This window comes from Cyprinus carpio, chromosome A16 (assembly GCF_018340385.1).
Source record: "Cyprinus carpio isolate SPL01 chromosome A16, ASM1834038v1, whole genome shotgun sequence".
NCBI lineage: Eukaryota > Metazoa > Chordata > Actinopteri > Cypriniformes > Cyprinidae > Cyprinus > Cyprinus carpio.
This window is the reverse complement of record NC_056587.1, coordinates 17,996,698-18,011,131: the sequence shown is the minus strand read 5'-3', so window position 1 is coordinate 18,011,131 and position 14,434 is coordinate 17,996,698. Positions and strand designations below refer to the sequence as shown.

At 34.4% G+C, this 14,434-nt stretch overlaps 1 protein-coding gene across 2 annotated transcripts; it reads left to right on the top strand.

Annotated features, from left to right (window-relative positions):
• The first annotated feature begins 1,711 nt into the window (after nucleotides 1–1,711).
• On the top strand, nucleotides 1,712–14,195 carry LOC109094802 (WASH complex subunit 5). Of its 2 annotated transcripts, none has more exons than XM_042773073.1 (29): nucleotides 1,712–1,918; nucleotides 2,211–2,466; nucleotides 2,570–2,715; nucleotides 2,923–3,007; nucleotides 3,088–3,188; nucleotides 3,343–3,535; nucleotides 4,843–4,995; nucleotides 5,076–5,189; nucleotides 5,273–5,444; nucleotides 5,674–5,801; nucleotides 6,689–6,818; nucleotides 6,906–7,018; nucleotides 7,094–7,260; nucleotides 7,343–7,418; nucleotides 7,503–7,613; nucleotides 7,708–7,848; nucleotides 8,637–8,717; nucleotides 8,944–9,045; nucleotides 9,122–9,301; nucleotides 9,386–9,510; nucleotides 9,589–9,751; nucleotides 10,523–10,625; nucleotides 10,715–10,794; nucleotides 10,871–10,974; nucleotides 11,049–11,178; nucleotides 11,317–11,413; nucleotides 11,778–11,931; nucleotides 12,718–12,805; nucleotides 12,899–14,195. In XM_042773073.1, the coding sequence occupies exons 2-29, from the start codon at nucleotides 2,281–2,283 to the stop codon at nucleotides 12,953–12,955; spliced, it is 3,480 nt and encodes a 1,159-aa protein (XP_042629007.1). In that variant the 5' UTR covers nucleotides 1,712–1,918; nucleotides 2,211–2,280; the 3' UTR covers nucleotides 12,956–14,195. The 2 variants fall into 2 exon arrangements, with proteins under 2 accessions (XP_042629007.1, XP_042629009.1); XM_042773075.1 differs by lacking the exon at nucleotides 1,712–1,918 and adding an exon at nucleotides 1,965–2,109.
• Nucleotides 14,196–14,434: the final 239 nt, after the last annotated feature.

Sequence of the window (14,434 nt, the reverse complement as noted above, 5' to 3'; positions counted from 1 at the left end):
ATGTTAGGAAAACAATGCATATATGCCCTAATCATGAAGTGGTATGTTTTCCATCTTTATGACTGCTGCATCCCACCCCATTAACACCTTGCTTTTGTAGGACTAAATGAAACATGAACTATTGATGAATAAGTACCACATGGGTGTAATTTGAGGTTGTCTTTTTATATTTGTGCATGAAAACAGCACTATGACCGGTACTTTTAAAATCACCCCCGTGTAAGACATTCACCATCTTCATTATATCAGCATGTATCTGACATTTAGTAGAATGATGGAGGAAAAAAGTGTTTAGTTTGTACATATACATTTATGCTCAACCAGTAGTTAAAATCCTTTTGCAAGTTTGTATTTATAGTTAAATTTCACCTCTACACGAGTGTGTAACTTGTATGGCGATCATTCAAATAATTCTTGTGTGATTTGAGACCAATGTTTCACAGATTTTTAAGGTGCTCTGTGTTGTAATATTGGTTTTATGTCCTGATTTCCTACTTTTTTTTTTGGTGAAAATTTATTTGACTTGCTTGCAACCCTCTGCATTTTCCTGTGAATACTGTAGTGTATTATAGGAAAGAGGTCAAAGGTGCCTCTGTGAACATGGTAAGTACTGTTTGAACAAAATAGCACATTTAAACTTAGCAAAATGTGTCCTCTCCACTGTTAACAACCGATCCTTTCATGTTTTTTAGAGTTTGAGAGCCTTACTGGGATCTTGCTTTGAATGCATTTTAGTTTAGAATCAAACCACATTTATATGTTGTGCATCCTTCTGCTGCCATTAATAGCATAAAACTACAATTTCTAAAACGGTCAGATTCAGATTAGACCGTTTCTAGGCTCTGAAAAACATAGATTTTTACATGCACCAGTTATACTAATAATATTTCAGATCTGGAACCATCATGGACTGTGATTTGAAACTCATGACGAGCCTTAAAATCTGTAGACACCACTGTGGTGGCAAAAGCTTTATTTCCCAGAGCCATAGGCCTTGTGCAATGCTTTTAATTTAATTGAAGTGTTTTAATAGGCTTTTGCTTGTTTTAGACTAAATATATATATTTTCTACTTGTTTGAGGACAACGCAATAAATTTGGATGAAAAAATAAATGCTTTATGCTGTTCTTTTTTTCCTCAAAGTTGGTCTTTTGAACAAGTGTCCTAATGGCGTCACATTCTTCTAATCAATCTCAAATCTCTTTAATAATAACTGAGACTACATTATAAAATGTTATTATTATTTAAGTACATCATTGTATTTTATATAGTAAGTAATAACTGCATCAATGCAGTACTAGACGATTATTAATTCATTAGGGGTAGTTTACTTTTGGGTATACAGAATAAATCATGAGTGCAGATGATAGATATGCTTTATCTATTTAAAAACTTTCTGTGAATATTTCTGAAATATACTGAAGAATACTATATACAAATCTTAAAATTGCTATGTTAACTAGTTTAATAGCATGAGTGATTCTTTAGACAGTCACTTTGCATATATGCAATGTTGAAAAAAAACCAATTTCAAGGTTTTATATATATATATATATATATATATATATATAGGTTTGTATATATATATATATATATATATATATGTATATATATATATATACTGTATAAAACCTTGAAATTTGTTTTTTCAACATTGCATATATGCAAAGTTATAAATATATAAAGGTTTCTGAATTAAAATACTTATAGTTTGTTAGTAGCACCTAATAAAACAACTCTTAGATCCTGAAGAATCACTCAAATAGTCATCTTTAAAACGTCAAGTGTGAGTCTTTTATTTTGAAGCAGGTAACCAGTACGCATCCATTTAGTCTAAAAGCTCAGCGCTGGGCGGAGCTCTCCTCGTGACACTCACGTGATTTGTAAACAGGAAGTGTCTGGTCTGTTACTGCAGAGGGTGAGTGACAAGAATGTAAATTCACCAAACATAATAGAATCATATAAACTTGTTTTCTATGTGATTTTTGGCTGTTATAGTGCATCGCTTCATTCGTAGTGAACCGTATCCGGTGCATTCAAAACCGTTTCAGCGCTGTTTGATCAAAATAGGTTTTTATTGAAATGTATTCTAGAAATAAATAAGCTGAGGTCAGTTTAGTGTAAAATGACTGTATGTACATCTGTAGTGATGACACTCGATTTCGTGGAAGTATGTGTGCAAAAGTAAGGTTTTTATTGAATATCCTCAGATCTTGCCAGCACTGAGGAGACTGAATGAATCTTTGATCAGAGAGCAGACCTGCTGTTTTCTTCCTCATCATGGTGGACTTCCTGGCAGAGAACAACCTGTGTGGTCAGGCCATCCTGAGGATCGTGTCCAGAGGAAACGCCATCATAGCTGAGTTACTCAGGCTCTCAGAGTTCATTCCTGCAGTTTTCAGACTCAAAGACAAGAGCGACCAGCAGAAATATGGAGATATAATCTGTGATTTCAGCTACTTTAAGGTACTCTGATTGTTACCTTTATATAGGATCTGGGTTTGCTAAGATGATCAGATAGATTTACAATAAGCAAATGGTTTTGATACAGTATGAATCTGTTTCCCAGGGTCCGGAGTTTTATGAGAGTAAACTGGAAGCAAAGCCAGAGCTGCAGGATTTGGATGAGGAGTTTCGGGAAAATAACATTGAGATATTGACACGCTTCTACCTGGCCTTTGAGAGCGTCCATAAATATGTTGTAGACTTGATAAGGTGCGTGTTGATTTGAAATGCAACTTCTCTGAAATTGTGACTAAATAATTTGCATTGAAATTAGCGGAACATTCAAATCATCTTATGATAACAGCACGGAGCAATTATTATAATGTGTTTATTTGACGTAATGGTCCTCTGTAATGCTTTTTTGAGTTGATTTTCCTTCCTAAATCAAATTTTAAAACCATAACGTGTTTCCTCTGAGTACTTGGATGATCTCAATGAAGGGGTCTACATTCAGCAAACACTAGAAACTGTTTTATTGAATGAAGATGGGAAACAGCTCCTGGTAAAGGGTTTTTGCTTCACTAAATGCAGATCAGAGTTAACAGAGTAAATCAGATTGTAAATGCATGTGATTTCTGTCAGTGTGAGGCTCTGTACCTGTATGGAGTCATGTTACTGGTCATTGATCAGAAGATGGAGGGAGAGGTGAGAGAAAGGATGCTGGTGTCCTACTACAGATACAGGTAAGACTGTCCTTTATACCCTTGTATTTTTTGAAGATGTTTGGCTTCAACAGCTCACAAGCAGCTCAGATGAGGTGAAATATCTCAACAGCTGGACAAACACGTCAGTGTGCTACTGAATAAATGCATTATATAAAAATGTTCATGCCCCCAGTGCTGCTCGCTCTTCGGGTGACTCAAACCTGGACGACATCTGCAAGCTCCTGCGTAGCACGGGATACTCCAGCCACCCGGGGGCCAAACGGCCCCCCAACTACCCTGAGAGCTACTTCCAGAGAGTTCCCATCAGCCCCACGTTCCTCAGTATGGTGATCGGCCGCCTCCGCTCTGATGACATTTACAACCAGGCAAGACAGTAATGTGACTTAGTTTGTCAAACTGGGGGCCACAAGGGGGTCCTTAGAAAAGTTCAAAGAAAAATTGTATTAAAACATATATGAAAATTCAAATTACTAGTAAAATTAGTTTGATGATGCTTAATTATTTTATTCTATTGAAATATAAAATGCCAGTTTTTTTTTTTTTAAATAATAAAAATTTAAAAAGGTTCGGAAGAAAAGTGTTTAAAAAACCTACTATTAATAAGTTTGATAATGGCAAATTATTTTATTCTATTGGAAGATAAAATGCAAAAAATAAACTTAATTGAAAAGGTTCAGAGAAAATTGTGTAAAACATAGATATACTGTGTAAAGAATTAATGATAAAATACGTTTGATAATGACAAATTATTTTATTCTTTAGACAGATAAAATGCATAAAAGAACTAATCACAAAAGTTCAAATAAATATTTACATTTATAATAATAATAATAATGTCTGATTATGACAAATTATTTCATTCTGTTGACTGATAAAATGCACAAAAAAAACTTAATTGGAAAAGTAAAAAATAAAATAAAGAAAAATACTGTAAACACACACACATATAAATTTGATAATGACAACTTATTTTATTCTATTTTAAAAATGTAAAAAACAGCATATGAAAAATAATAATAAAATAAGTTTGATAATGACAAATTATTTTATTCTATTGGCAGATAAAATGCCAAAAATAAACTTAATTGAAAAGGTTCAGAGAAAATTGTGTAAAACATAGATATACTGTATAAAGAATTAATAATAAAATATGTCTCATAATGACAAATTATTTTATTTTTTAGATAAAATGCATAAAAGAACTAAACCAAATATTTCAAATAAAAATCATTAATGATAATATTAATAATGTCTGATTATGACAAATTATTTCATTTTGTTGACTGATAAAATGCAAAAAAAAAAACTTAAATGGAAAAGTGAAAAAATTTAATAAAGAAAAATAGTTTAAATGCACACACACACATATAAATCTGATTATGACAACTTCTTTTATTCTATTTAAAACATTTAAAAAACAGCATATAAAAAATAATAAAATAAGTTGATAATGACAAATTATTTTGTTCTATTGACATTTAAATAATAATAAAAAAAGAAAAAATATACTAGATTTGTTTTAATACATGAAAATGCTGTCTTACATTTATTTTTAGGAAGAAGGTTCCGCATATACAGTATTCGGGGTCCCGTGGTATCAAACTTTTGAAAACCCCTCATTTAGATGGATAACTCATGTCTAATTATGCTTCATGTTTCGTCTGTGTTACAGGTCTCTGCGTATCCTCTGCCGGAGCACCGCAGTACAGCGCTGGCAACGCAGGCCGCTATGCTGTGTGTCTGCTTATACTTCACCCCCTCCATCCTGCACACACAACAGGCCAAGATGAGAGAGATCGTGGACAAATACTTCCCCGACAACTGGGTGAGAAGACTTTATTGATCATGTCAATTCCAGAAATGTGATTTTCTTGATCTATTGCAATATCCATCTTATATCTTCAGGTTATAAGCATATACATGGGGATCACCGTGAATTTGGTGGAGGCGTGGGAACCATATAAAGCTGCTAAAACAGCCCTGAACTACACGCTGGACACCGCTAACATCAGAGAACAGGTACAGTCACCTGGGCTTTTCCATTCACTCATGTTCGATCTAAACCAGAGTCACTCGGGACTCTCATTGTTCTGTCCTCTCAGGCCGGTCGATACGCTGCCAGTGTGGAGAGTTTGCGCCCGCGGGTGCAGCAGTCATTGAAAGAGGGATTCCTGAGAGAAGAAATCATTCTGGACAACATTCCCAAACTGCTCAACTGCCTTCGTGACTGTAACGTTGCCATCCGCTGGCTGATGCTGCACACTGCAGAGTCCGGTGAGATGTCATGGGCTAGTAAAGGTTTCAATCAGCAAGCCCCTTGGAAGTTTGCTGAGGCCCTCTAGTGGGCTCTGGACCCCTTGTTGAGAACCCTTGGTGTAAATGTTTTGGGTTTTGATTACTGAATTTATTTGGAAGGAATTATCACTTTCTAGAGTTTGCTGTTTAGAATGCATCAAAATGCTTTTCTAAGTACTATTGTTTGTTTGTTTGTTTTTTGTTAAAGCTTATGATCCAAACAACAAGAGACTGCGTCAGATCAAAGATCAAGTCATCAACGACTCCAAATACAATCCCAAAATTCTGTTTCAGCTGCTGCTGGACACGGCCCAGTTTGAGTTCATACTCAAAGAGGTAAATATAAAATATAATGATGATAATTCATAATCTTAAAGTGATACTTCATTAAGTTTGTATTACTACTACTACTACTACTACTACTAATAAATGTTTAAAGAATAAAAAGTACTAGTAAGAGATGTTTCTTAAGCATAAATCAGCATATGTGACCCTGGACTTAAGTCGCTGGAGTATATTTGTAGCAATAGCCAAAAATACATTGTATGGGTCAAAATTATAGATTTTTCTTTTATGCCAAAAATCATTAGGATATTAAGAAAGATCATGTTCCATGAAGATATTTTTTAAATTTCCTACCATACATATATCAAAACTTAATTTTTGATTAGTAATAAGCATTGCTAAGAACTGCATTTGGACAATTTCAAAGGTGATTTTCTCAGTATTTAGATTTTTTTTGCACCATCAGATTCCAGATTTTCAAATAGTTGTATCTCAGAAAAATATTGTCCTATCCTAACAAACCATACATCAATGGAAAGCTTATTCATTCAGCTTTCGTGTGATGTAAAAATCTTAATTTCGAGAAATTGACACTTAAGACACTTATGGTCCAGGGTCACATATTAGAATGATTTCTGAAGGATCATGTGACACTGAAGACTGGAGTAATGATGCTGAAAATTCAGCTTTGCATCACAGGAATAAATCACATTTTAATATATATATTCAAATAGAAATAATTATTTTAAATTGTAACAACATTTCACAATATTGCTATTTACTGTATTTTTATTCATCGATTAAAGGCAGCCTTTGTGAGCATTAGAGACTCCTTTCAAAAACACCAAGAAAACTTACCGACCCCAAATGTTTGAAGATAGTTTGATTTGTTACTGGGCCTCTGGTTGTTCATTTCTCCTGGTTTGTGTGATTCTCAGATGTTTAAGCAGATGTTGGCAGAGAAGCAGCTGAAGTGGGAGAGCTATAAGAAAGAGGGATCAGAGAGAATGATGGAGCTGGCCGAGGTGTTTTCTGGGGTCAAACCTCTCACCAGGGTGGAGAAAAACGGTAAAATGCTTTTGAGGTCCCACGACATGCTGGAGGCAAACTGTGGACGTGTTGTCAGTGTGTTCATGCATTTATCTGTTTGATCAGAGAATCTTCAGGCCTGGTTCAGAGAGATCTCCAAACAGATCGAGTCGCTGAACTATGAGGACTCGACCGCAGCCGGCAGGAAGACTGTGCAGCTCATTCAGGCTCTCGTGGAGGTACGGACACATCTGAACGTGTGCTGTGACGTGACGCTCTGCAGTGATTTCACATGAAATTCTTTCTCTGGAAAGGTCCAAGAGTTCCACCAGCTGGAGTCCAACCTGCAGGTGAGTCAGTTCCTGGCGGACACACGCAAGTTCCTCCATCAGATGATCCGCACCATCAACATCAAAGAGGAAGTGCTCATCACCATGCAGATAGTGGGAGATTTGTCCTACGCCTGGCAGATCATTGACAGGTGATGCCGCTACATTGACCTCTTTTTGGTTTCTCATCAAAATTTTAGACTGAAGTTCCTTTTCCAAATGTGTTTCTCACAGCTTCACATCAATAATGCAAGAGAGTATCAGAGCAAACCCCTCCATGGTGACCAAACTCAGAGCCACTTTCCTGAAGGTGAGTCAGACTGGCCTGTTAATATATGACACTAGAAACAAATTGAAATGTGAAATATAACACGGGCTTTATGAATATGAACAGCTTGCGTCTGCGCTGGATCTGCCTCTCCTCCGAATCAACCAGGTCAACAGTCCAGATCTGCTGAGCGTGTCTCAGTTTTACTCTGGGGAGCTGGTGGCTTATGTCAGAAAGGTTTGGAGAAGAGTTCTGATTTGTGATTGGATCTCTTGCTTGAAATCTCTCTGTATTCACTCAGACTTGGTGTTTCTTGCAAACGTGCTTCCAGGTTCTGCAGATCATCCCAGAGAGTATGTTCACCTCGCTGGCCAAAATCATCAAACTGCAGATCCATGACATTATGGAGGTGCCCACACGTCTGGACAAAGACAAGCTGAAGGACTACGCTCAGCTCAGTGCCCGCTATGAGGTACGACAGATACATATGACTTCTTGAAAGAGGCGGAGTAAAATCATCAGTAAGGGGCAAAATAATTACTGCCACTAAACCAGATGTGTTATTATTAAACATGCATACTTTAACTTGCTCAGCAAAATGAAAACATTACATGGGAATATTTTTTTCTTTTTAATATTTACAAATTATATATATATATATATATATAATATATATATATATATATATATATATATATATATATATATATATATATATATATATATATATATATATTTGGTTTTTATTAAAAAAAAAATTTTTGTTACAAATTATATTTTACTTAAAATTAAAAAAATTTTTTTTTACAATGTTACATTACTTCCACGACAATTATGCATATTTTTAACCCCATAATGCACACTTTAAACTTTCAGGTGGATCCAAAAATTGTATATTTTTAATTGTGAAGTTATTTATATTTATACATCAGTGTAGTATTTGTTTGTGCTGACTTTATGCAGATTAAAAAATATTACATTATAAATGTATGTAGTATATTTTGTACATTTATATATTTCTTTATACTTTTACTCTCTCTCTATATAGAATATTTATTCTTCTCTCTATATTTTTACATTATTTTGTATTTTTTTGTACTGTATAACTAACTTGCTCAGCAAAATTCTTTACAAAACCGAGCCTGCATAGTCATTTCAATTGAACTTACATTTCAGGCCTTGAGTCACCATCTTGATGTTTTTGTGTATGTAGTATAAGTAATAATAATAAAGTAACTCACTGACTTCTTCATTTGACAGGTAGCTAAACTCACTCATGCCATCTCAGTCTTCACTGAAGGTATTCTGATGATGAAGACCACACTCGTCGGCATTATCAAGGTACTAAACAGATTCTCTGAATGTTACACTTTGATCATTTTATTTTGATAGATCACAAACTCCGGCATTTTTCTTTTCATTTGCAAAAAGTGTTGTTTTTTATTTTATTTATGTTGACAGTGTATCTGAGAAGATGTTTTAACTAACCTTATTACCGTTTTTATGGAATATTAAACATCACTTATGCCATGAGAGCTCAGTAAGCATGAAAACACGTCTGTTTCAGGTGGATCCGAAGCAGCTTCTGGAGGACGGGATCAGGAAAGAGCTGGTCAAACGTGTTGCTTACGCTCTGCACAAAGGCCTCATCTTCAACCCCAAAGCCAAAGTGAGCAAACCATTTGGCCTTGCTGTATAATTCTGTTTCTTAGAATGATCCGTCTGATTTCTGGTGTCTCTCTCAGCCCAGTGAACTGATGCCAAAGCTGAAGGAAATGGCTGCCACCATGGATGGGTTTTACCGCTCGTTTGAATACATTCAGGATTACGTGAGCATCTACGGCCTGAAGATCTGGCAGGAGGAAGTGTCTCGTATCATCAACTACAACGTAGAGCAGGAGTGCAACAGTTTCCTCAGAACCAAGGTCTTGTCTTTGTAGTATCCTATTGATTTAAACCTCAGATTTAGTGTTTTACTGCTAGTGTTGATTTAAAGAGGTTCTTTTCAGATCCAAGACTGGCAAAGCGTCTACCAGTCCACCCACATTCCCATTCCCAAGTATCCGTCCGTTGATGAATCGGCCACGTTTATTGGACGTCTCTGCAGGGAAATCCTGAGGATCACAGATCCAAAGTAAGTCAGCGCAGACGGGATTCTTTCAAACTCTCAAAGCTTTGATGGTCGAGAGCTAAAAGTGTTTGTTTCTCTCAGAACGACGTGTTACATTGATCAGCTGAACACCTGGTACGACGTGAGGACGCATCAGGAAGTGACCAACAACCGACTCTTCTCTGAGATTCAGGACACGCTGGGAACCTTCGGCCTGAACGGACTCGACCGACTCTTGTGTTTCATGATCGTGAAAGAGCTGCAGGTCAATCTTAATATAATAATTATTAGATAATCATTTTTTTTAAACAATCACAGACCTTAACAAAACAGTCAAATTGCTTTAAACATTTTGTTTAGTAATTTAGCAATATTTAGTTAAGAATTGTAAGAATCATAATTTTATCAAAATGTCTATAAAAATAAATAAAAAGTGAATCAAAATATAATTTTTATGAAATATTTACACAATAAATGTCATGTAAATTACAAATAAAATAAAAAATTCAATTAAAATAAAGAAGTGGCCAATAATAATAATAATACGATTAGTAGTATAATATTATAATAAATTAAAACAATTGTAAACTGTAACAGAATTTTGATGCAGTTCTTTTTGATTCTTTTGTTTAATTTAGTAAAGAACAGAATCAACAATTGTGATTGTATCTGAAATTATTGATTAAATATTAAAAAAATTCATACCATGAATATCATGAAATCTCCCTCTACACAATAAATGTAACATAAATGATAAATTAAAAAAAAATTGTTAATAGTAATAACAGCAACAACAATGATAAAATTATTATTATTAGTAGTAGTAGTGATAATAATATACATTAAAACAACTATAAACTAAAACAAAAGAATATAAACATACATTGCATGATTTTGTAAAACAAAAGGAACAACCATGATTCTATAAAAAAAAAAAAAAAAAGATTCATTATTTAAAAAATGCATCCTGTCTTCACAATACATGTCATTTTAATAATAATAATAATAATAATCTGTCTTTGTTTGTCCATCGCAGAATTTTCTGACAGTCTTTCAGAAGAACATCTTGAAGGACAAAGCTGTGGTTGACATCTTTAAAGCTCTGCTGACGGCTGTCAATCCTGTCAAAGGGATTGTGGGTAGGCGTGTTTGTTAAACTACTGTAAATCTGACACTTATTCCCACAATAATCCTCTTGATATATTTGTCTTTCTGCGTTAATATTCAGCAAATGCAAGCAAAGTCTACGCCAACGCTGCGGCCAAAACTCAGAAGATCTGGCCAGCGTATCTGGAGGCCATCATGAAGGTGCTGCTTTCTGTCTATGACACGTTTCTTCTTTTTCAGCAGACATATTCAAAATCAAACTATGATGCTTTGACAGGTGGGTCAGATGCAGGTCTTGAGGCAGCAGATCGCAAATGAACTGAACTACTCCTGCAAATTTGACTCGAAACACCTCGCTGCGGCGCTGGACAATCTGAACAAGTGGGTTGGGAAAGATGTTTCTTCTTTATTTCTTTCTCCCTCACATCTTATAATGTAAGTGTGCTCATCTCCAGGTCTCTGCTGTCTGATATCGAAGCTCATTACCAGGATCCATCGCTGCCGTATCCCAAAGAAGACAACACTCTGCTCTACGAGATCACCGCGTATCTGGAGGCCGCTGGAATCCACAACCCACTCAACAAAGTGAGTCGTGTGCATGTGAAATCTTCATTTGACACCTCAGTCATTATGATGTTTTTGGCCATGACCATCCTACGTGACATGATACAGTATGTTGACATGAACCACTTTTTGTTGTTTTATTCAAATTGCTCCTTTCAGATCTACATCACAACAAAGCGTCTGCCTTACTTTCCCATTGTGAACTTCCTGTTCCTCATCGCGCAGCTGCCAAAACTGCAGTACAACAAAAGCCAAGGTCTGTAACTGATTTTCTACACTTTTTGTGATTAGTAAGATCTTTGTAATGCTTTCGAAAGTAGTTTCTTACTCTCGCCAAGGCTGCATGTATTTGATCAGAAATCCACTAAGAACAGTAATATTGTGAAATAATGTTACAATTTAAAATAGCTGTTTTTTTTTTCTTTAATATATTTTAAAATGTAATTTATTCCTTTATTCAAAGCTGAATTTTCAGCATCATTACTCCAGTCTTCAGTTTTAACATTGGAAATGTCTTTTCTGTTGTTTTTAATGCATTTTTTATTAATAAATTAGTAATTAAAGTAGTAAAATAATCTTCGTGAACATCCTGCTCGTGTGGGTTTTTGTGTTTTTTACAGGCATGACGTGCAGGAGGGCAGCGGATCAAGTGGATTGGGCTCCTCTGGTTTTGGGTCTCCTGACGCTGCTCAAACAGTTTCATTCCAGATACACGGAACATTTCCTGGCTCTGATCGGACAGTTTATTCGCTCCATAATGGAGCAGTGCACCAGGTACCTCACTTTGGTGTACTATGTGAGATAGAGGAACAAGAATATGCCCAAAAAATATTAAACAAGTAAATACTTTTAATATATTTTTTTTTTTACTGTTTTAGAATTAAAAATATATAGAGTATAAAAAACAAACAAACATATATTTATAAAATATAATATTAAATTGTTATATTTTTAAAAGTTTAATCTGCATAAAGGCTGTACAACAAGTATTACATTTCTGTGTAAATGAAGTTTATTATAAAAATGTTAATTAACTAATAAAACGTATTGTAACTAATAAGTAATTAATTATAAAATATTAAACTATAAAACATAATTTTTTATTTATCATGGTATATATACAGTAAATAATATATGATATATGTAATATATTATAAAATATATAACAACTAAGCAAGTTATATAGAGTGAAATAACATAAAATAGAAAAAAATATAATAAATGTATAATACATAGAGTATAATAATACAAAATAAAAACGTTTACAAGTTTTTTTTTATAATCTACATAAAGGCAGTACAACATATTACATTAATTTATAAATATAAACTATATATTTTTTGTATTACAGTAAATAATTATTTTATTGCATTATGGTGTTAAATATGCTTAGTTGTCATAAAAATAATAACAATGCAAAAATAAATCTTGATATTCATTTTAAGCGAGGCATAATTTATAACTTAATTTTAAGCTAGAATGTATTATTATTTTTTAATCTGTTTTTTTTTTCTGCATGATAGCAACAGAAGTGTTTAACAGTGTCTGTGTTCCTTACAGTCAGAAGATTCCAGATATGCCCTCAGATGTAGTCGGAGCGTTAATGTTTCTGGAGGACTATGTGCGTTACACTAAACTGCCCAGAAAGGTAGGAAATATTGCCATGAGATTTTGTATTTTATAAGATACAAATATTTCATAACGTAAAATGAGGAGAAATCATTTTTCTTTTCTTTTTCAGGTGGCGGAGGCTCATGTGCCAAGTTTCATTTTCGATGAATTCAGGACTGTACTGTAAATGTGCCTGTTGTAATGTCGAATCATATCTGATATCATTTGTCTTTCTCTTAAACCACTAATGAAATTGATTAACATTTTTAACATTTAAGTTTTAAAACATGATCATCCTTTGTAGCCGTTACTGACCTGATGTGTCTGCTGGTGTAATAAATGCCGTATGTGTGTAAGTTTTGATTACAACTTTTTAGGACATTTACACACTTTTGAAGAATTAATCTCTAACTCACAACCTCTCAAGATTTATTGCTTTTATAAAATGGTGGCAACTGCAATAAGATAAAAACAATTTTGTGGATGTGGTTCATTGGTGTAAATGTACTCTGTGGCTCATCCAATCAGAATTTAGAGTAAGAATTATTCTGAAACCGTACACAAGAACTTTTTTTTTTGCACAGAACACACAAGACATGATTTGAATGAAAGTTTTACTTTTATCTTAAATATATTACAATACTGAATGGATACTGTATGAAAAAAATGAGCATGTATCATTTTAATTGTCAGTCTATGTACAGCACACAATGAACAAAAACAGCCATGAAGAATCTATGAATATCAACACCGTGTACACGGTCACGACAGAGAGAGTGACAGCGGCTGACCGCAGAAAGCACTGCAAAGACCTGAATTACAGCTGCAAAAAAATCACTGTCCTGGATTCCAGAGTATGTGTTCGTGAGAGAGATCACTACAGAAGCTTGTTTCCAACATAGGATAAAAATAATTGCAATTTTTAGGAAAAAACATTGAATGGTGAGATAACTTTTTATTTTTTATTTCACTTTTTTAAGAAAAGCAACCACCTTTATTATTATTAATAATCCTGTGGTGAAAACAGGCTTCCATAGATCTCAGAGTGGGTGTGGCTATGTGTGAAAATATGAATTTTCTTAAATACATTCATAGGTATTTTGGTTGTGTCCTTCAGTCAGGGATCAATGTGCTGAGATACCTCGATTAATAGGACTAGCATCAGACTCGGTTTGACAGACACGTTTATTCCAGTACGAGTGTGCATTTGTTTCGGACAGGTCAGGGTCACAGTGAGCACAGAGTATTGCTTCAGATGGTCAGTTGTTATAAACGAATATAAACTATACTGAGTTATTGTTCATGTTCTTTGTGTGAGTTTAGTCTCCTGATGTTTAAACTGCTAATACAAACACAGAAAATCATCATGTTCCACGTGATGTACAGAGGCGACCTGTTAATGAAATAAAACGTTTGCACAAAACCTATTGCGGTATTAATCATTCTAAAGCACTTAATTGTTGTTGGGGTTAATTATGTACAAGTATTAATACTTGGGAGGAGGGAAAGACGTTACAAAGTCACCTTAAAAATACTTCATATGCATGGCGATGTTACGGGATGTTATTCGTGGATTACAGACACACAGAGTGCAAAAATCAGTGCCGACAAGTCGAACGCACAGCAGACTATATGTACACATGAAAACTGCCATTACTAATACAAT

Coding starts and splice junctions, on each gene's coding strand:
- LOC109094802 (XM_042773073.1), top strand. CDS start 2,281: ATGGTGGACTTCCTGGCAGAGAACAACCTGTGTGGTCAGGCCATCCTG. Junction 3,189..3,342: donor GTGTCCTACTACAGATACAG/GTAAGACTGTCC, acceptor TCATGCCCCCAG/TGCTGCTCGCTCTTCGGGTG. Junction 7,614..7,707: donor TGGTGGCTTATGTCAGAAAG/GTTTGGAGAAGA, acceptor ACGTGCTTCCAG/GTTCTGCAGATCATCCCAGA.